The sequence below is a fragment of the Jaculus jaculus genome, chromosome 3, assembly GCF_020740685.1.
Source record: "Jaculus jaculus isolate mJacJac1 chromosome 3, mJacJac1.mat.Y.cur, whole genome shotgun sequence".
Lineage (NCBI taxonomy): Eukaryota > Metazoa > Chordata > Mammalia > Rodentia > Dipodidae > Jaculus > Jaculus jaculus.
Window position 1 is genome coordinate 2,662,804 of NC_059104.1, and position 19,879 is coordinate 2,682,682.

At 50.9% G+C, this 19,879-nt stretch overlaps 1 protein-coding gene across 6 annotated transcripts in view; it reads right to left on the reverse strand.

Annotated features, from left to right (window-relative positions):
- The window catches only part of Arhgef7 (Rho guanine nucleotide exchange factor 7), a 131,054-nt gene extending 114,526 nt beyond the window's left edge, over nt 1–16,528 (reverse strand). For 4 of the 6 annotated variants that reach the window (XM_045146205.1, XM_045146206.1, XM_045146208.1 and 1 more), the window contains exon 1: nt 16,330–16,527. In XM_045146205.1, the coding sequence (XP_045002140.1) occupies nt 16,330–16,494 (165 nt within the window). In that variant the 5' untranslated portion in view covers nt 16,495–16,527. Of the gene's footprint in view, nt 1–16,329 lie in introns of all 6 variants that reach the window. The other 2 variants (XM_045146204.1, XM_045146209.1) reach the window with 2 other exon arrangements.
- Nucleotides 16,529–19,879: the final 3,351 nt, after the last annotated feature.

Here is a 19,879-nt window from a genome sequence, read left to right on the forward strand (position 1 = left end):
CGGCCAATGCTGACAAGTCTTTGGGTGGCACTGCCCAGTCAACTCATGTCCAGGCTCCCTAAGCTTGATTCGGCTTTCTCACATTGACATTCTAATGTTCCCAGACTCTCGCACTCCCTACAGCTACAAGTCCCTGCTCTAATCTGTGACTGCCCACTCTGTAACTGGCCAGGAGCCCCCCCCAGACTCCCACAGCTCCAGGCAGACACATCCAACACCAACCAGGCCTCACGCAGCGTACCTTCCAAAGCATCACCGCTTCCCCTGCTGAGCCCCACGGTACCAGCAGTGACTCCCAAGGCCTTTCTCAGTCACACCATGACATTCCTCTCTTGAACCCCTTTCCACTTCATTCAGACCTCTTCTCTTTAGCAGCTCGGCAATCCCAGCTCCATCAGTGGCCCTAAAATCCCTCAGATAGGGCTAGAGAAGCTGGTCAGGCAATACAGAGCTGGCTTAGCATGCACAAAGCCCTGGATTTGGTGCCCAGCACACATAAAACCAGGTATGGTGATACACATCTATAATCCCAGCACTCTGGAGATAGGAACAGAAAGATAAGAGGTTCAAGGTCACCCCCAGCTATATAGTGAGTTTAGATCCACTCTAGACTACATGAACCCTGACACAAAAAAAGGGGACGGGAAGAAAAGAAAAACCTTAAATAATAGCAGTCTTAAGAACAACTGGTCGGGCTGGAGAGATGACTTAGCGGTTAAGTGCTTGCCTGTGAAGCCTAAGGACCCCGGTTCGAGGCTCGGTTCCCCAGGTCCCACGTTAGCCAGATGCACAAGGGGGCGCACACGTCTGGAGCTCGTTTGCAAAGGCTGGAAGCCCTGGCGTGCCCATTCTCTCTCTCCCTCTATCTGTCTTTCTTTCTGTGTCTGTTGCTCTCAAATAAATAAATAAATAAATAAATAAATAAATAAATAAATTTTTTAAAAAAGAACAACTGGTCTACCAGGCCCATGTGCCTCTGACAGCTCTTGGCTTCAGTCCTGGACTATAAGTACTGTCGTGGATGGTCTCCTTCTGCCAGAGGACATGTGCTGCACATGTGCTGAACATGCACTTCCTCCTCCGTACAGCTGTCACCACCCAGCGCTCAACTCAAATACTGCCTGAGCTGGGCATGGTGGCACAGGCCTTTAATCTTAGAACTCGGGAGGCAGAGGTAAGTGGATCATCACAAGTTCAAGGCCACCCTGAGACTACATAGTGAATTCCATGTCAGCCTCGACTAGAGTGAAACCCTACCCCGAAAAAACCAAAATTTATATATCACTGCCTGACAGCTGTCATCCCATCCCCGCCTTCCAGGGGCCATGTCTCACTGCCACATGCACTTTGAAATACTTTCCTTGCCTTCAGAGTACATATTTCCTTTGAAATTCATTGGGCTCATGACATTTCTTCAATGATGTTCTCTGGGAGATTTTTGCTTCTGTGTCATGGGTTTCTGTTCCGTTCTTTGAAAACAAATACATTTTAGCTGGGGGTGTGGTGGCCCACGCCTTTAATCCCAGCACTCACTAGGGAGGCAGAGGTAGGAGGATCGCTGAGTTCGAAGCCACCCTGAGACTACATAGTGAATTCCAGGTCAGCCTGAGCTAGAGTGAGACCCTCAAAAAAACAAACAAACAAAAAATACATTTTACTTGTTTGCAAGGAGAGGGTATGTATGGGTGTGCCAGGGCCTCTTGCACTTTGTGCATCTGGCTGTAAGTGGGCACTAGGAACCTGGGCCAAACCCAGGCCTCCCAGCTTTTGCATGCAAGCACTTTTGACGACTGAGCCATCTCCCCAGCCCCGTGTCCTTTCGTACTCTTGTTCCTCCCTTGGCAGTTAGTTTGCCCTTATTGTTCTAAAGGTTTTACAAGTGACGCACGTGTGTACGCATGTTTGCATCTGTGTGTGTGAGTGCACATGGAGGCCGAGATCAATGTCAGGCGTCCTTCCCAGTCACTTGGATCTGAGACAGGGTCTCTCTGACTTCATCTCCTGAAGGCTGTGATTACAGATGCATACCACCATGCTGGGCATTTTACATGGGTGCTGGGGATCCAAACTTGGGTGATTCTGCTTACACAGCAGCCACTTTACCCACTCAGCCATCTCCTGAGCCCCTCTTCTGATGTCTAGAGGTGGAGCTCCATCACAGACAGAGATGCACCTGTGTGCTGGGCAGCTCCGCCTCACGCTCAGCATCGTCTCATAGCTAAGTCCCTGTGGAGGCCTCGTGTCCCCTCTGCAGAGCTGACTCAGCACGTGAGCCCTGCGAGTTAATGTGCTTGTCAGAGGCACGATACACAAGCTCTTGTCCTCCACTACCACCCATCGATAACGTCTGGAAGAGCCTCAAGCCTATTCTCCTGTCACTGAAAAATGTGGCCCTGTGGCACCTTCCGGAAGTGTAACCTTTGATACAAATCTAGCAAGAATTTGGCCGCATGCTACTGTGGACAGAGCCTGGTTTTGAAAGAAACAGAAATGTGTTTTACAAGTAGGAGTGATTGGAACCTGAACAGTTTCCCCCACAAGGAGGAACCCGTAGCCGGCACCAGGGCTTCGGGAGATTAATTACACAACCACAGATCTTAAGTAAGGCACTTTCCTCAGCGCCACTGGGAGACTGCTCTGGAGAAATCAGGGCGACTAGACCAAGGCTCAGGTGTTCCCTTCTCCTGGGAAGCCCGCAGCACAGGCAGGCAGAGCCTGAAAAATAACTTTTCCCAACACTCATTCTCTGCTAAAATCACTGTAACTTTTTTTTTTTTTTTTTTGGTTTTTTGAGGTAGAGTCTCACTCTGGTCCAGTGGAATTAACTCTGTAGTCTCAGGGTGGCCTTGAACTCATGGCGATCCTCCTACCTCTGCCTCCCAAGTGCTGGGATTAAAGGCGTGCGCCACCACGCCCGGCTACTGTAACATTTTTTGAAGTGAGTGACAAAGTCACCCTTAGTACATTACCATTTTAGTGCACAGCAATTGAATGAAAGCTGGGTAGGTCTCAATTGCTTTATACACTTTTTAATATTTTATTTTTATTTATTAACTTGAGAGAAAGAGGCACAGACAGAGAGAGAGAGGGAGAGAGGGAGGGAGGGAATAAGGGAGGGAAGGAAGGAGGGAGGAAGGGAGAGAGGGAGAGAGAATGGACGCCACCAGGGCCTCCAGCCACTGCAAATGAACTCCAGATGCGTGCGCCCCCTTGTGCACCTGGCTTATGTGGGTTCTGGAGAATCTAACATGGGTCCTTTGGCTTTGCAGGCAAGCATCTTAACTGCTAAGTAATCTCTCCAGCCCTTTATGCACTTTTTTATTTTTGGTTGTTTCTGAGACAGGGTCTCACTCTAGTCCAAGATGACCTAGAACTCACTCTGTAGACGAGTCCGGCCTCAAACTTCCAGTGATCCTCCTATCTTAGTCTTCCGAATGCTAGGGTTAAAAGCATAAGCCACCATGCCTGGCTTGCACTTTTTCTCTTTTGAATTGAAATGATCACTTGTTTAGAGAAAAAACAGAAATATTATCAGGCCCTTTAAAAGGAAAAATCCAAGTGTAGTAATAAAGTTGTGCATAAAATGCCACACTGGAGAAAGAGAGAGAGAGAGAGAGAGAGGGAAGGCACATGGACAGGCATGAGCAGTCTCCCTCCCTCTCTCTCTCTCTCTCTCTCTCTCTCTCTCTCTCTCTCTCTCTCTTCCAATCCCCAAAAAAATACAAGAAAACTATTCCATTCTCATTGCTGAGCTTCTTTTTCCACATGTGACCACTTTATCCCAATTCCAGGTGTATAGTATATGAAATGGGAATACAAATCAAACATTTATGGACAATAAGTCATAGAGATTTATTTTAAAGCAATTCTTCAATACACATAAAATTTTATCATTTCTTTAAAAGAAAAGTAAATTCTCATGTTAGTGAGATGAACATGCTCCATTATTTCTACACAATAACTGAATCTTGACTGAATATTTGATGCCACAGGACATAGAACATCTTACAATTTTCAGGCTGATTGAGGTGGTTTTGGGGGATTTTTGTTTTGTTTTGTTTTGGTTTGGTTTGGTTTTCTGAATCAGGGTATCATGTCACCCAGGCTGACCTGGAATTCATTGTGTAGCCAAGAATCACTTTGAATTCCTGATCCTCTTGTCTCCACCTTCCAAGTGCTGGGATTATAAGCATATGCCATCACAATGGCTGAGATTTTGATTTTATAATCAATGCTGAAAACATCACCTCAAGTAAATACATAGTACAAAATGGAAGAAGTACATTTAGGGTGATTTCAGACATTGTTGGAATTTCAGTCCTAAACCCAAGACCAAATTAATTTAATGATTTTTTTTAATGAAAGTCACATCAGCAACTCAAACAGCAATTTGAAAAATCAAACATTCTGATACAATCCAATCCAAAGGTGTAATACTTTAATCCTTACATGCTGAGGAGCCATGGCAGGAAAACTTGAAGTTTTTGTTTCCTATAATTAAACCATTATATTCTCTCAGAGCAGAAAATGTTTCATGTACAGTAAAAACATTGAAGCTGTTTATAAATCCAATAGTCTCAGATGTGAGGCACGGTGTTTCTGGCAACGTTTACTGGCATTGATTGCATAGTGTGAAGGCATATGCAGTGCACTGGCCCAGTGTGAAGACATGAGCAGTGCATTGGGTGGTGTGAGGGCATGGGCAGTGCATTGCATGGTGTGAAGGCATGGGCGGTGCATTGGGTGGTGTGAAGGCATGGGCAGTGCACTATGTGGTGTGAAGCCATGCAGAGTGCAAAATGCACCTGTGGTGCCCTCATAGGCAAGAACACAGTGAAGTCACACAATGCCACACAGGCAAGAACTTCCAAAAACACCTCAGAGTCATTACACATTTGAGGTTTTCTTAAGGTCTTATTTATTTATTTAAGACAAAGACAGGAAGAGAGAAAAGAATGAGAATGGGCATGCCAGGGCCTCTAGCCACTGCAAACAAACTTTAGACGCATGCACCACCATGTGCATCTGGCTACATGGGACCTGGAGAATTGAACCTGGGTCCTTTTGCTCTGCAGGCAAGCGTCTTAACCACTAAGCCATCTCTCCAGCCCCACATCTGAGTTTTTGTGTATGTGTGTGAGCGTGTGTGTGTGTGAATGCACATGTGTGTGGATCTGCATGGAGACCAAAGGACAACCTCAGGTGTTGCTCCTTTTAGGCACCGGGTCTCTCATTGGCCTGAAGCTGGCCAAAAAGGCTGGACTGACTCACCAGCGACCCTCAAGGATTCTGTCTCTGCCTCCCCAGCACTGGTATGATAAATGCATGCCACCATACCTGGCTTTTAAAAAATATTTTATTTATTGGGAGAATGGGCCCTCCAGGGCCTCCAGCTACTGCAAACGAACTCCAGATTCCTGTGCCAACATTGTGCATCTGGCTTACATAGGTACTGAGTCATAAGGCTTCAGAAGCATCACCTTAACCATTAAGCCATTTCTCCAGCCCCCACACCTGGCTTTTTCACATGGGCTCTAAGGATTGGATTCACATCCCCTTGCTTGCATGGTAATCACTTTACTGATGAAGCTTTTTTCCTAACCCCTGTGTGTTTGATAAGTTTTTAAACAAAATTTGGATGGTTATGTATTCAGAAACATGTTGCCAAACTCTTCATGACACATCACAGTTACGTGGAGTCGTGACCCATAGTGTAAGAAGCTGGGCTCTGGTCCCCTACAAAGTAGGCAAGCATCAGTGGCAGAAATGCCAGCACCATCATATTCCCGGCTTCCACGTGAGGCCTGTAGGTCACGGGGCGGGGGGGGGGGGGAAGACCTTTACTATGCACCCCTGCCCTGCCTTGCCCACCTCACCTGGTTGCCCTGAGACTTACTCTCTGGGAACCAGAAAGGAAGGCTTAGAGAGCAGAGCTATGAGGAAGCAGACATCTCCTAGGTGGAACTATAGCCTCCTTGAGGGGCCACAGATGCCACTGCCCCTTGGGAGGCTCACCCTTCCCCGTGGGCTCCCTCATCAAGGGAGCCCCTCCAGCCCACACAGAACTGGCTTAGCCACTCTGCACTCCACCTCCTCTCCAAGCCCAGGTGGTGCCTCCAGAAAGGGCAGAGTGAGGCTTAGTCGCCTGCTGTGAGGAACGTGCAGGAACAGTGCTGGCCCTAAGCATTACTTAGGGCCAGTAAGATTTCCATGGAAGAAGGAAAGAAAGATAGTGGAGGAAATTATCAAAGAAACAATACATTTGTCCAGGGATGAAAAATACTGAGGGTTCTTTTTTTTTCTTTTCCGAGGTAGGATCTCACTCTAGCCCCCGCTGACCTGTAATTCACTATGTAGTCTCAGGGTGGCCTCGAACTCATGGCAATCCTCCTATCTCTGCCTCCCGAGTGCTGGGATTACAGGTGTGTGCCATCACTCCCAGCTTCAGAGGGTTATTTATACAAAAGCACAAGCACTGATTTGGGATTGGATTTCTTTATAGACATAAAGAAATCCCTGTGTGTTCCCTGATTAAGAATAACATATATAAGGAAAAATGAAGTTATGAAATTTGCAGAAAAATGGATGGACCTGGAAAGTATTATACTAAGTGAGGTAACCCAGGCCCAGAAAGCCAAGCGCCACATGTTCTCTCTCATATGTGGATCCTAGCTACAGATGACTGGGCTTCTGCGTGAGAATGAAAATACTTAGTAGCAGAGGCCAGTAAGTTGAAAAGGAGACATAAAGGGTGGAGAAAGGAAGGGAGGAGGATACTTAATAGGTTGATATTGTATATATGTAATTACAATGATTGTAATGGGGAGGTAATATGATGGAGAATGGAATTTCAAACGGGAAAGTGTGGGGGTGGGGAGGGAGGGAATTACCATGGGATATATTTTATAATCATGAAAAATGTTAATAAAAATTTAAAAAAAAAAAAAAAAGAATAACATATATGCCGGGCGTGGTGGCGCACGCCTTTAATCCCAGCACTCGGGAGGCAGAGGTAGGAGGATTGCCGGGCGTTCGAGGCCACCCTGAGACTCCATAGTGAATTCCAGGTCAGCCTGGGCTAGAGTGAGACCCTATCTCGAAAAACAAACAAAAACAACAAAAAAAAAAAAAGAATAACATATATATGTAGCTGCTAGCTGTGACCACAAGAAGGAATGCTGTGTAACAAACCACACTTCATTGACAGACTACAGTTAGACTTCATTTATTTATTTACATACTTGGTTCATTTGGGGGGAGGGTCATGGTAGGGTTTCTCTCTAGCCCAGGCTGACCTAGAATTCACTATGTAGTCTCATGGTGGCTTTGAACTCATGGTGATCTTCCTACCTCTGCCTCCCAAGTACTGAGATTAAAGGTGTGCACCACCACACCCAACCCAGTTAAACTTACTTAGTTTCCTTCTTTTTTTCTTCCTTCCTTCCTTGCTTCCTTCTTTCTTTCCTTCCTTTCTTTCTTCTTTTATTTCAAGATGAGGTCTTGCTGGGTGTGCAAATTAGTTTTATTGTCGTTGTGTCCAAATACCTGTCATAAACAACTCAAGAGGAAGACTTATTTTGCTCACAGTTTCAGGAGTTTCTGCCCAGCATGTGGGAAGGGCGTGGCATCGCAGCTCACATCATGGTGGCCAAGGAGCAACAATAGGAAGGAGTGGCGGTGACACACAGTCATATTCCCAGGGATGTGTTTCCTCCCACCAGTCCCAAATGTCCACAATTTGACCACCTCCCCACAAGCTATCTATCCACAATTGGACCCCTACCCAATGGATGAATCCATGCATTAGCCTACAGCCCTCACAACCTGGAAACACCCATAAAGACCCAGCCAGATGTATGCTTTCCTAATTGCCCAGGGGTTTCTCTGCCCCATCAAGCTGCCATCAAGATGAGCCATCCCATCAGCTTACAGGTAGTCTTTAAAATTTTTTATTTGTTTATTTATTTGAGAAAGAGACAGAATGGATGTGCCAGGGCCTCTAGCCCCTGCAGACAAACTCCAGATACATGCACCACCTTGTGCATCTTGCTTTCGTGGGTCCTGGGGGATCGAACTTGGGCCCTTAGACTTCACAGACAAATGCCTCAACCACTAAGCCATCTCTCCTGCCCAGCTTACAGGTAGTCTTAATGGGCTTGTTCACAGCTGAGCTTGGTAGCTGGCTGGTCCCCACAATGCTCTCTCCCATGTCTGAAGCTGGCCTGCTGGGTGCAGGTGGGTTTGGGATGGCTGAGGCAAGGACACCTGGGTGCTCCTCCATGTGACCCACAGCCCAGCCCCCACTCCTGGGTTTGTCCTCATGGGGAGCAGGGTCAGCAAAGAGTGGATTTGCTTAAGGCTTTCTGATGTCTGGGCTGAGAACTGGCCCCAGGCTCTGCTGCATGCGAAGGCCAGCTCAGATTCAGGTGAGGAAGTCAACACCCCATCTTGACCAAAGTAAGGTCACTTTGCTTACAAGGGTTGTGTCTACAGAGAGGGTTGGGGAATTAGGGCCACTTCTTCCATCTCCCACGCTCTGCGCACTTTGTGTCCCTGGAGGCTGACCTCAATGTGCCTTGACCCTAGGGTCCCTCCCAGCACCGTCCTGGGTGACCCACTCACTTACATTATAGTGTGAACAGTTCTGTGAACAGAACCACGTCTTGCAGGTCTAGAGGGGGAGACCAGAGGTTAGGGGACCTGCGCACTGTGCAGTGTATCCAACCCTATCTGATTGCCCTCAGTTAATCACCTTGTGTTGGGCTGGCTGGCCTCTGTGTCTGGCACACTAAGAGCTGACTATGTCACCCAGAAGACCCCTGAATTGATGGCTCTACTTTAGAACATGTGACATGGGTATGCATGCTTCCCTGGGCATATGGCGTGCTAGCATGTACATCATAGAAGCCTGGCCGGCACACTGACTAGGTTCAGATGAGTTTAAGTGTGTCTGGAAGAAGACGTTCCCTGTGCAGATGCACGCCCCCCACCCCCCGTCCTGAGCTAGAGACAACAGCTGGTTTCTGGCTGCTAAGCGAAGGCCAGGAAGTCAAAGCTCCTAACCCGACTTAAAGAACCGGATAGGGCTGAGAACCCGACTTCCAGGACTGATAGGGGGTGAGAACCCAACTTCTAGGATCCAATAGGGCTGAGAACAACTTCCAGGACAGATAGGGGGTGAGAACCCAACTTCTAGGACCCAATAGGGCTGAGAACCAACTTCCAGGACAGACAGGGGGTGAGAACCTAACTTCTAGGACCTGATAGGGCTGAGAACCCGACTTCCAAGGCCAGGTAGGGGCTGAGGACCTGACTTCCAGGACCCGATAGAGGGTGAGAACCCAACTTCCAGGACCTGATAAGGCTGAGAACCTGACTTCCAGGACCCGATAGGACAGAGAACCCGACTTCTGGGACCCAATAGGGCTGAGAACCTGACTTCCAGGACTGATAAGGTTGAGAAGCTGACTTCTAGGACAGAGAGGGATGAGAACCCAACTTCAATGACCTGATAAGGCTGAGATCCCGACTTCCAGGACCCTATAGGGGTTGAGAACCTGACTTTCAGGACCCAATAGGGCTGAGAACCCAACTTCCAGGACTGATAGCGGGTGAGAACCCAACTTCCAGGACTGATTGGGGGTGAGAACCCAACTTCCAGGACCTGGTAGGGCGTGGGAACCCAACTTCCAGGACCTGGTAGGGCGTGGGAACCCGGCTTCCAGGACATGATAGGCTGAGAACCCGACTTCTAGGACTGATAGGGATGAGAACCCGACTTCCAGGACCTGTTAGGGGGTGATAATACTTTGGCAGCAGGAGACCAGGGATGCCCCAAGCCCCTCTCTCTGCAGCACAGGCCTGGCTGGTAGGCCTTCCCATCTGTGACTCCTGGCCTTCTGCCCATGTGAAACTTGACCAGAGAAACCCCAGTCTTAGCAGCACCTCCCTCACCAGGCCTGCAGCTGTGTGCCCAGCAGCTGCCTGAGCAGGGAGCTGGTGCTGACCAGGGCCCTAGAAGCCTCAGTTTGGTGACTCCATCCCCAGATAAGGGTGGTCTGTCCAGGAAGGGGTGGGAGCGCCTGGCGTTACAAGAGTCTGCTCCCCCTTGAGAACTAAGTGGAGTTGGACACTTCTGAGGTTCAAACCCAACCAGTCCTGGACGTGGTGGGAAAGTCTCTCTTGGATAAAACAACAGCAGTCACTCAGTGCTTGGCACATCTTATTGCTTATCCTGGGAACAACCTACTGAGCCCAACAGGCCAGTCCAGCCAGAGGGTGTCACGTATCTCACATTTATGAACAGAAAGTGGAGACTACCCAAAGTCACCCAGCAAATAACTGAAGCATGAGGTCAGGGTCTGCCCAACCCCGAAAGACATATGAGAACCACACCTTACAGGTAGGTCTCCAGGTAGGGCCCAGAGATTAGAGGACCAGCAGCCTCTGGCTTCATGTGGCAGAGCTATGTGCCCACAAGAACAGTCAGCCCTGATCTCCACATGCAGTGGCGGACATGGGACAAACCTCCAGTTCACATGGGATCCCAGTTCCAAACCCTGACGACTGAAATGCCCTTTGGAAATAAAGACAGACAACTCGGCCGGGTCTCAAACTGCAGCCTGCTCTGTGTTACATTTCACAGGGACCAGCTGAGCCTGAGGGAACAAACTTCTCACTCTGCCCTCAGCTCTAGCTTTCAGCCCGTTGTTCGGTGTGGAAACCTGTTGACCATCAACATGGTGTGCAAGTCCAGGACCTGCAGCAAGCTTCAAATACCAGAAAAGAGCCCAACTCCTGTCCATCCTCCAGAGGTCCTCAGGAAGGCCATCCTGGAGAGGGCCAGCACAGGACCAGGTGAGATTCCCAGAGAGGGCATCTCCAGAGGACAGCTCTCCACTGCAAGGCCAGGGTTTCTTGCAAACTGCTGGGGGAGCAGTGACATCAGCAACTGCCTTCACACCCCTCCTGGGCACTCCCCACATCACCCCTTCCTTCCATGACCCTGGCTGAATGGGGATCATGACACACGCCCAGCTCCTCAAGTCTGTGCCAAGGCCTCTCTGTGCACCATCCCAATGTGGGCTAACCACCCGGAAGGTCATAACCATCAGGCTCCTCACAAAGCGGGTTAGGAGACCTGGGGCCAGGCATGTGGCGGGCCTAAGTGTCCCACCTGAAAAATGCATCTCTGGTGAGATGATATATACAAAGAGGTGAGGGCCGTGCCTGTAACTCTGGACAGGGGTGTTTTCTTCCCTTTAAAAGAGCTGCGTTTAGGGTCTGGGAGCTAGCTCACTGGAAGTAGTGCTGTATACAAGTGTAAGGGCGTGAGTTCCATCCACAGCCCCCACACAAGCAGCGGGTGGGGTCGGGCACACCTGCAATCTCAGCACTGGGGAGGCAGACACAGGAGGATGACTGGAGCCCACAAACCAGTCAGTCTAACCTAGTTAGCAAGCTTCAGGGCAGTGAGAGAGCCTGTCTCACGGAAGTGGACGGTGTACTTGAGTAAAGACACCTGAGCTTGTCCTCTGGTCTCCACACACACGCACCCGTACACATATGACGTTGAGTGTACACATGCCTGTACACCACACGCACACACACAGGGCTGAATTTAAAGTCAGGAATGACTTAGCAGAGGACCAAAGCCAGCACATTCCACAGTTATTTCTATTAATAGAAGAAGGGGCCTTCCTGGGACAGCACACACTGGACCCTGGCTCAGAGCCCTCAGTGTACCCTGTCAATGGCAATCTCCCTCCTTCTAGTGCAAGCTTGCTGTGTGTGGTGTGTGTGCATGTGTGGCATGTGCACATAAGTGTGTATTTGTGTGTCTGAGTGTGCACATGCACTAGTGACAGCACCTGTGTGCACGTGGGCAATGCCAGTATGAAGTCAGTGTGGCCCTCAGGGGATCTCTTCAGACGCCGAGTTCAGCTGAACTCGGGCTTGTTTGCCTTGCTTGGAAGGCACTTCCACTTCTCTCTTCTCCAGGCCTGAAACCCAGAACCAGAACCACACCACTGGCTCTGCTCTGAGATAAGCCTGTGAGGTCACGTGTTTCCAAAGGAAACAAAGCGCACCACTGCAAAGTTCACCATTCTGATGACCCTATTCAAGGCAGGCTCGTTGGATGAGCCGATGGAATTAGGAATTCTAGCCATTTGAACAGAACCCAGAGATCATCTGCTCTATGACCTCTCCTACAGCGATCGATCGATCAACTCGCATTTATGCGCAGCTACAGGTTCGCCTTCCTACCCACCATTCTAAGGAGGATGCCCTTGACACCATCTGCCCACCGCCAGCACTAGCCATGTGCTGCTTAGGACTCTGGGACCCACAGTGGCCACTTCTACTTTCTGGCCGCATGCCTTGGACACGCCCTTCCCCTTCCCACTCCACTCTCACCAGCCCCCAAAATGCTAGAACTAGGCAGAAAGTGACTCTTGGTCCAGATAAGAAAGAAGATGTGGGTGGAGAGATGCTCAGTGGTTAAAGGACCTTGCTGCAAAGGCTGATGGTCCGGATTTGACTCCCCATTACCCACGTATGTAAAACCAGATGCACAAAGTGAGGATGCATGCACCTGCAGATCATTGGCAGTGGCAAGAGTCCCTGGAGGGCTCATACCCCATCTCTGCTTGCAAATAAATAAATAAAAATAAAAACCTGCAGGGCTGGAGAGATGGCTTAGCAGTCAAGGCACATGCCTGCAAAGCCTAGGGGCTCAGTTTTGATTCCACAGGTCCCATGTAAGCCAGATGCACATGGTGGTGCATGCGTCTGGAGTTCTTTTGCAGTGGCTGGAGACCCTGGTGCACCCATTCTCCCTCCCTCCCTCCTTCCCTCCCTCTCTCCCTCCCTCTCCCTTTCCCTTTCCCTCTCTCTCTCTCTTACCCTTTCTCTGTCTCTAACAAATAAATCATCTTTAAAAAAAAATTAGAACCTGCAGATTTTCTGGTTTTCTGCAAGTCCAGGGAGGATCTCCAATGGCCACCAGATGCTGAACGGGCTGTCCATCAGGAAGGTCACCCCGACAATGACTGGTCTGAATGACGGTCCTCTGCGTTCCCTACTTCCCCTCCATCTCTCCTGACATGACCTCCCCACCCCGCACCACTCTTGCTTTTAAAGGAGGACTTCCTAATTCTGGCCTCCAGGTCCCTGCTGCTCAGTCCGCCTCCTACCACAATGGCGTCAAGCAGCCGTCTAAGACCTAAGAAGCTCACTTGGCTCAAAATGCACTATGCCACTTGTTTTGGGTTGGGATGTGGACCCCAAATTTCATACATAGAGGTTCTATTTTCCAGAACCTCAGAATGCAGCCTATCTAGAGAGAAAGTGCCTGCAGATGACTGGGAAAAAACAACACTGGTAACCTTGTGAAAGAAGGATCTGGACAGTGCGGAGGCCCCTGGGTGGGGGGTGGGCATTGAGTAAGTACTGGGGCTGTTCCCATAAACTCTAGGGTCCTGGTCTGGCTGATTGACGCCTGGATGGGCCTCTTAAGCTCCGAATGGGAGTGTGTGGCGTGCGCGTGCACACGCGTGCATGTGCACACACATCTGGACCTTGAACTTCTGGCCTCCAGACAATGAAGCAAGATGGGGGTGGAGATCTGACTTCCAGTCACACCCCCAAATCCTGGTGGCCCCAGGTCTCCCACAGAGTGTGCCACGTGGGTCACATGGTGTTCCCTGAGTCCTTCCAGGACTCACAGAAGGAACAAAGCTCCTGGAGGTGATTAGGCGGAATTAAGGAACTCTGTGTGCAGTGCTCCCAGCGGGGCTGAGACAGCGTCTCACCATGTCTTTTGTACCCTCACAGCACACTTGTGTCTGCTGAAATGTCTGCGTCTCCAGGTCACCTCCTCTGAGTACATAATCTGGCAATGTCTGAAGTGTGGACTTGAGTGGCCATCATGGCTACAGCAAGAGGTACCCCTTTGGAGGGCCTGGCGCAAGGCCTGACCCTCTCTGCAGAAACCAAGCTGCATGGTCTTCAAACCCAAAACCGGAGGGTCTCGTCAACCCCTACTTCTCTTCCCTCCAGCCTGCACAAGGGAACTCTAGGACTCTCTCTGCGTGAGCCGGAGCCCAGAGAATGTCCCTTCTCCAGCCACCCCTGCCTTGAAACAGAACAGGCGTGAGTGTGTTCTTAATAAAAGACACATGGGAAAGCCCTCATTTTGTGCTGATCCCAGGCCCAGGCTGGATTTTAACTTATGAACCTGAAAAGGGGAAGTTGCAAGCTGCTCACATCTCCCAGAGTCAGCATGCCCATGTGGCAATCAATCAGGTCAATAAGACCCTTTCAATACCACATAGATGTTTTCGGTTCAGCGCCCAAGGGTTCCTTTTGAAGAAGAAATGACCTCACACCCATATTCCTTCCTTTAAGTAAAAGTCACCCTGCCCGAGCACTTTGTGGTTTATGTGACAGCTTGCAGACAGAGGTGAGAGCAAGTAACCTCACAGTAAAAGGAGATTTCTGAAAGGCAGGAGTTTAGAGGACAGGGTAGCTAATGGTTTACTCCCCAAACCTACCTTTGACCCAAACAGCCAGTGACTGTCACTGAGCCAGCCAGTTTCAAACCAACCAGTTGGGGCTCAGTGAGACAAAACAATCCTTTCAAGCCAAGACATTTCCATCCAACTGTAGTTTCAGAATCAGTTTTGGTCCAATCTGGCTGCTATAAACTAAACATTTTATTCATCCTTCCCTTTGTTGTTTTGGACATGAAAGAAATGCTAATTTTCAGTGAAAATCTTTCTAGAAGTTAGAAAAGGAAAATGATGATTGAAGCCTGCCGATCCACTCACTACAGAGAATGTTGAGAAACACGCTTTCATGTTCTTATCAACCCGGCAGGTGAAGTTTGTGAACGCTTTGCTTTGAAATGAAACAGCGTTTTCTTTAAGACTATTTTGGTCAACTTAGAGCTCATTTCATTGCACTTTCCAACATCTGCCTCCTATTACCCCAGCACCGCCATCCAGATGACAGGCCAGTGTTCTCAGCCCCTTGAAAGTGGGACCCTGCGTCTCAGCCCGGCCCATCTTAAATCATAATTTTATTGATCTGCCTCGCTTAGAAGGAGATTCATTTTATATCAGGCAAACAATAATTCTAAAATGCAGATGTTGTACTCTGGTTTGCCTCCAGATCGAAAAAAATCTTTCTACTTTTACTAAAATGTAGATTGTTTTCATAAATATATACAGAAAATACCTAAAGTTGGTATGTATGCAAAGTTCATGTTAAATAAAATGTTTTCTGACCTAATTTTAAATGTAGAACCATAAGGTGCAAAGTGATGAATAAATAAATGAGCTAACATAACCCATTAAAAAGTAAATAACTCCCTAATTACGGTGTGCTGGGATTTCTATAGCCGACACCTTTTAAGAGACTAAAAATCTTAAATATTTTTGAAAATTGTATAGTGACCCAAAAATGGACCTAAGACTTGAATATTTTTAACATATAAGGATACGTCCTTCTTAGAAGCTGTCCCGACCCCTCACCCTGCTCTGTGAGTTTGCAGGAGATGAAAATAAACTTTAGTCAACCCCGGATGCGGTCAAGGTTCACCCTGTAGGCCTGGGGCAGCCACCCAGGCAGGAGGGCTGAGAACCTGGCACGAACCGAAGATGAAATCCAGAATTCTAAACCAGCCCCAAGAAAGCCTGCGCGAGCCGTTCTGCCGGCCAGAGGAATCCCTTTGGCCGAGAAAGTAGTTAAGACCTCGTGAGCCGGCCCTCAGCTTCGGATCGATGAATTTTCTTTCTTTCTTTCTTTCTTTTTTTTAACATGCCCAGCAAACCGGTCCATCGAGGAGCAGCAGCGGAATGGGTTGAGACTGCGAAGCCTCGGAGGAGAACCGTTCAGACAAAGCCATCGCGGGAAGCTGCGCGGCGCCGAAGGGAGGTCCGAGCGCAGCCGACCCCCCAACTTCACGTTAGGGCGAGGCAGCACCCCATTGCCCACCGCGCTGCCAACTCTCCTTCCCGCGACCCCGGGCGCGGCGGCCCCGTCCGCGGGCTCCGTGCGCTCCAGGGCGGGTCCCCTGCCCCTCGCGGCCCCATCCCGGCACACAATGGCGCCCCCAGCTCCCGCCGCCGGTCCCCGCGCCCGCCGCGCTGCCGGGTCCGCGCACAAAGGAGGGCGCGCGGGGCCCGGAGCCAGCGCGCGCCAGGTGCTCCGGCGCGCACCGCGGCCGGGGCTGAGCCGGGCCCGGGGACCGGCCGGGAGCTCGGGGCTGGGGCTGGGGGTGGAGGGAGGAAGGACCACGCAGGCCGGGGCCCGGGGGACACTTACTTTCTCGATGGTCCCGGGGAGCAGGCGTTCCAGCAGCCGGCAGAGGACCACCCCATCCTTCAGCGACGCCTGCAGGAAGACCTCCGGGTCCGAGATGGTTTTCTTGGGCGACTCGAGCACGCCCAGGGTGATGAGCCACGTAACGGTCTGCTCGGCGGAATTCATCGCTGCGGCGGCGGCGGCGGCGGCGGCTCCGGCAGCACGCAGGGAGGGGGCGCCGCGCGCGCCGTGCACCTCGGAGCGCCCCCGCCGCCCGCGCGCCCATGGGGAGCCGGGCGCCCGCGATTGGCTCGGCCGGCCCAGCAGGTCCGGCTCGGCTCCGCTCGCCGGCGCGCGCGCCCTGGCCGGCTGTCAAGCGCCTCTTCGCATCAGAGGCACGGGAACCTGCGGGACCCCGCCCCCGCTCCCGCCGCCCCCCTGGCCGCGTCCGCCGTGCCGTCGCCCGATGACATCACCGCCGGGAGAAGAAAGACGCGGCGCCTGCCCGTCCGCGCGCGCCCCGCGCCGGCCCCGGCCCCAGCCCCGGGCAGCTCCGCGCCCCGCGCTCACCTGCGCCGCCCGCCCGCCCGCTCGCGCGCGCCCCGGCCTCCGCGCGCTTTGTGGCCAAGGCGAGCTTGGAACGATTAAGTACTCCCCAGAATGCCATATATATATATTATATATATGTATGTATATTTATTTATTTATTTATTTATACATATATATGGTCCCCCCCCGCCAGCCTTATTGAGGGGGTGAAGAGGGCGGGACACCAGATGCGCGCGTCGCTTCGCCACCTCGCCTAGCCAGCGATGACGGAACACAAATGCTAATTCAAATCTGCAGCCAGACGGGTCTAATTCTGGCAGCAATTGATTTTTTTTTCCCTGCGGCGGCGGTGGCTGGGGGCCCTTAGGGACATGGGCGCCCGAGGATGGAGGGTAGAGGATGGATGGAGGCCCCCCTGCCGGGAGGCGGCGGACGCCACGGTGACCTCACCGAGCTGGAGGAGGAGGGGGCTGTGCCAGCTGCTGGCACCGGCCAGAAGCCTTGCGTGACTGCTCGTCCAATGGATGGTGACGTTTCAGACTGCGCTGGAGGAAGGTCAAGGAGACACGCGGGCCATGGAGGGTCTGCGGAGGAGGAGGGGTAGCAGCGCCCGCAAGGCAGCTGCTTCTCCTCCCGGGACCGCAGCGCGCTGGCGACGCTCAGGACCCCAAGGCAGAAGGACTCCAACCGTCGGGTGACGCCCAGGCTTCTTGCAGCGCTGTCTACACGCCTGTGCTGAACAAGGAATGGAGCCTTCTCGTCAAAGGACATGGGTTCCCACTTACTCTGGCAGCTGGCCTTGTGCTTCCCCGCCTGCTGCCACTCCACTTGGTGACGGTTTAAAATAGCCTTTGCAATCTCCCAGGAGACCTTGCCACCGGCCAGGCACGCACATTCATCCGTGTAGCAACAAAAGGCTAGAAGCCATACCATGCTGTCCAAAAAAAGAGTTAAAAGAGGTCTCTCCCACTGCATACCTCTGTCACAACTGTTGGTGCCACCTTCTAGTTAGGTGTGTGTGTGTGTGCCCCTTCCAAATACAAAGACAGGATTCAAATAATAGGAGTTCTGGATTTTGAGGGCAAGCAGCCCCACTGAGCGGGAACCACCGCCTCAAGCAGTGGCTCACTGAGCCCATTTTCCTGCTCACATGCAAATAGCGGAGATGAGAGGAAGGCCTTAGCTGTCACCCCCAGAATCAGCAGACAGCGTCTTCCAGGAAGCAGTATGGTACTGGATGAGTGAGTGATGCCTGCCCCAGAGCAGTTGCTTCTTTCAGGCCGAACGTGAACAATAATCTAGAGTATGTCCGTTACCATGTCACAGCCTGTTAAACTAGGTCTGAGCGTCTCATGTGTCACAAGAGTTGATCTTCAGATTGACTCTGTCAAAGGGTCCTGAGGAAGCCAGCAGGGACAGTGACCTCAGGAGACCAGTGACGCTGAGAGCCAGTGGTCAGGAGGGAGACCAGCAGGCCATGGCTGATCTTGTTGGCAGAAGCGCCTCAACTGTCGGTGCTTCGCGGTTGCTCGACTGCGTTCTTCTAACTTCAGTAGATGTGACTGCCAATGCTACTGAAGTCTTAGGCAGGAACACTGCTCATGGCCACATGGTTTCACATGTGTAATTGAGCACTTTCAGTGTCCAAGGTGGGCATCTGGTTCAACTTTCCTTAACGTTTTCTAGCGAGTGTCTTTAACCGCAGAGCCATCTCCTCATTCTTCCCTTAACTTTTTCTGACTTCTTCCTCTGGGACTGAGTAAAAGACGTGCCTTCCCCAGTGTCGACAGAGAGCCAACTCTCCCTAGGGCTCCAGCCTGATGCCACGCTGCAGATTGGTCCAACCAGCCTCCCAACTCACCTGAGCCAAGTCCTTATAATGAATATCTCAACAGGTAGTTGATTGATCGATTGATGATGGGTAACAGATGATTGATACATGATGGATAATAGACCATATGTAGAAAATACAGACACAAACATCTAGGGATATACAGATGGATAAAGATCTTATCCTGAAGCCGGGCGTGGTGGCACTCACCTTTAATCCCAGCACTCGGGAGGCAGAGATAGGAGGATCACCATGAGTTCGAGGCCACCCTGAGACTACATAGTTAATTCCAGGTCAGCCTGGACTAGAGTGAAACCCTACCTCCAAAAAAAAAAAAAAAAAAAAAGATCCTATCCTGTTGTGGAATATTCTGACTTCGTTTCTATAGAGAACCTTGATTGATAGATGCCTTGTTCTACAACCATGTTGTATCTGGATGGTGAGAAAGGTGCCTTTAGGTCTCCCTGTGTGGCTGCTTCCTGGCTCCCCTCGTATACGGATACACCTTCCCTGGTCAGAGCCTGTGCAGGGTTTCCTCACGAATTCGTTATCCAGGAAATGACCACAAGATGCATAGAGGAGGAGGTGGGAAGCCCAGGTGTGGCAATAATGAGCAGATGGCCAGTGTAGGTAGGCATCAGAGTGCAACCCCACCAGGCTCTGGATCCCTTTCCTGAGGCTACTGGGGCAAGTCCAATAAGCAAGGTGGCACCAAACAACAGCCTAAATGTATTCTTGCACGGTTTGAGAGGCTAGAGGCCTGAGAGCAGGTGTCTGCAGGGCTGAGGCCCTGGAGTCTGAGGCTCTGAGAGAGAGTCTGTCTAGATCCTCAGCCCCAGCATTCACTGGGGCCACCAATTCTTGGGGTGCCTTTTTTGGCTCTCAAATGAACCACTTCTAGCCCCACCTTTGTTCTACAGTGGCTCCTGCTACCTTTCTAAGCCTGATCCCAAGCTCCCGCTTGTTGGAAGGATGCCAGTGGCTGGACTGGGGCCCAGCAGGATGTCATGTTGACTTGATGACATCTATAGAGACCCTGCTTCCAAATAAAGTCCAACTCAGACAGGCTGGGAGTTAGGACTGGAACACACGTCTGGGACCCTGTCTCAGATACATCCCTCTGGAGAAAGGTGGCAGTGCTTCCCATCATCCCTCAGGAGACCACGGTGCCTTCGGCCTCAGAGATGTGGA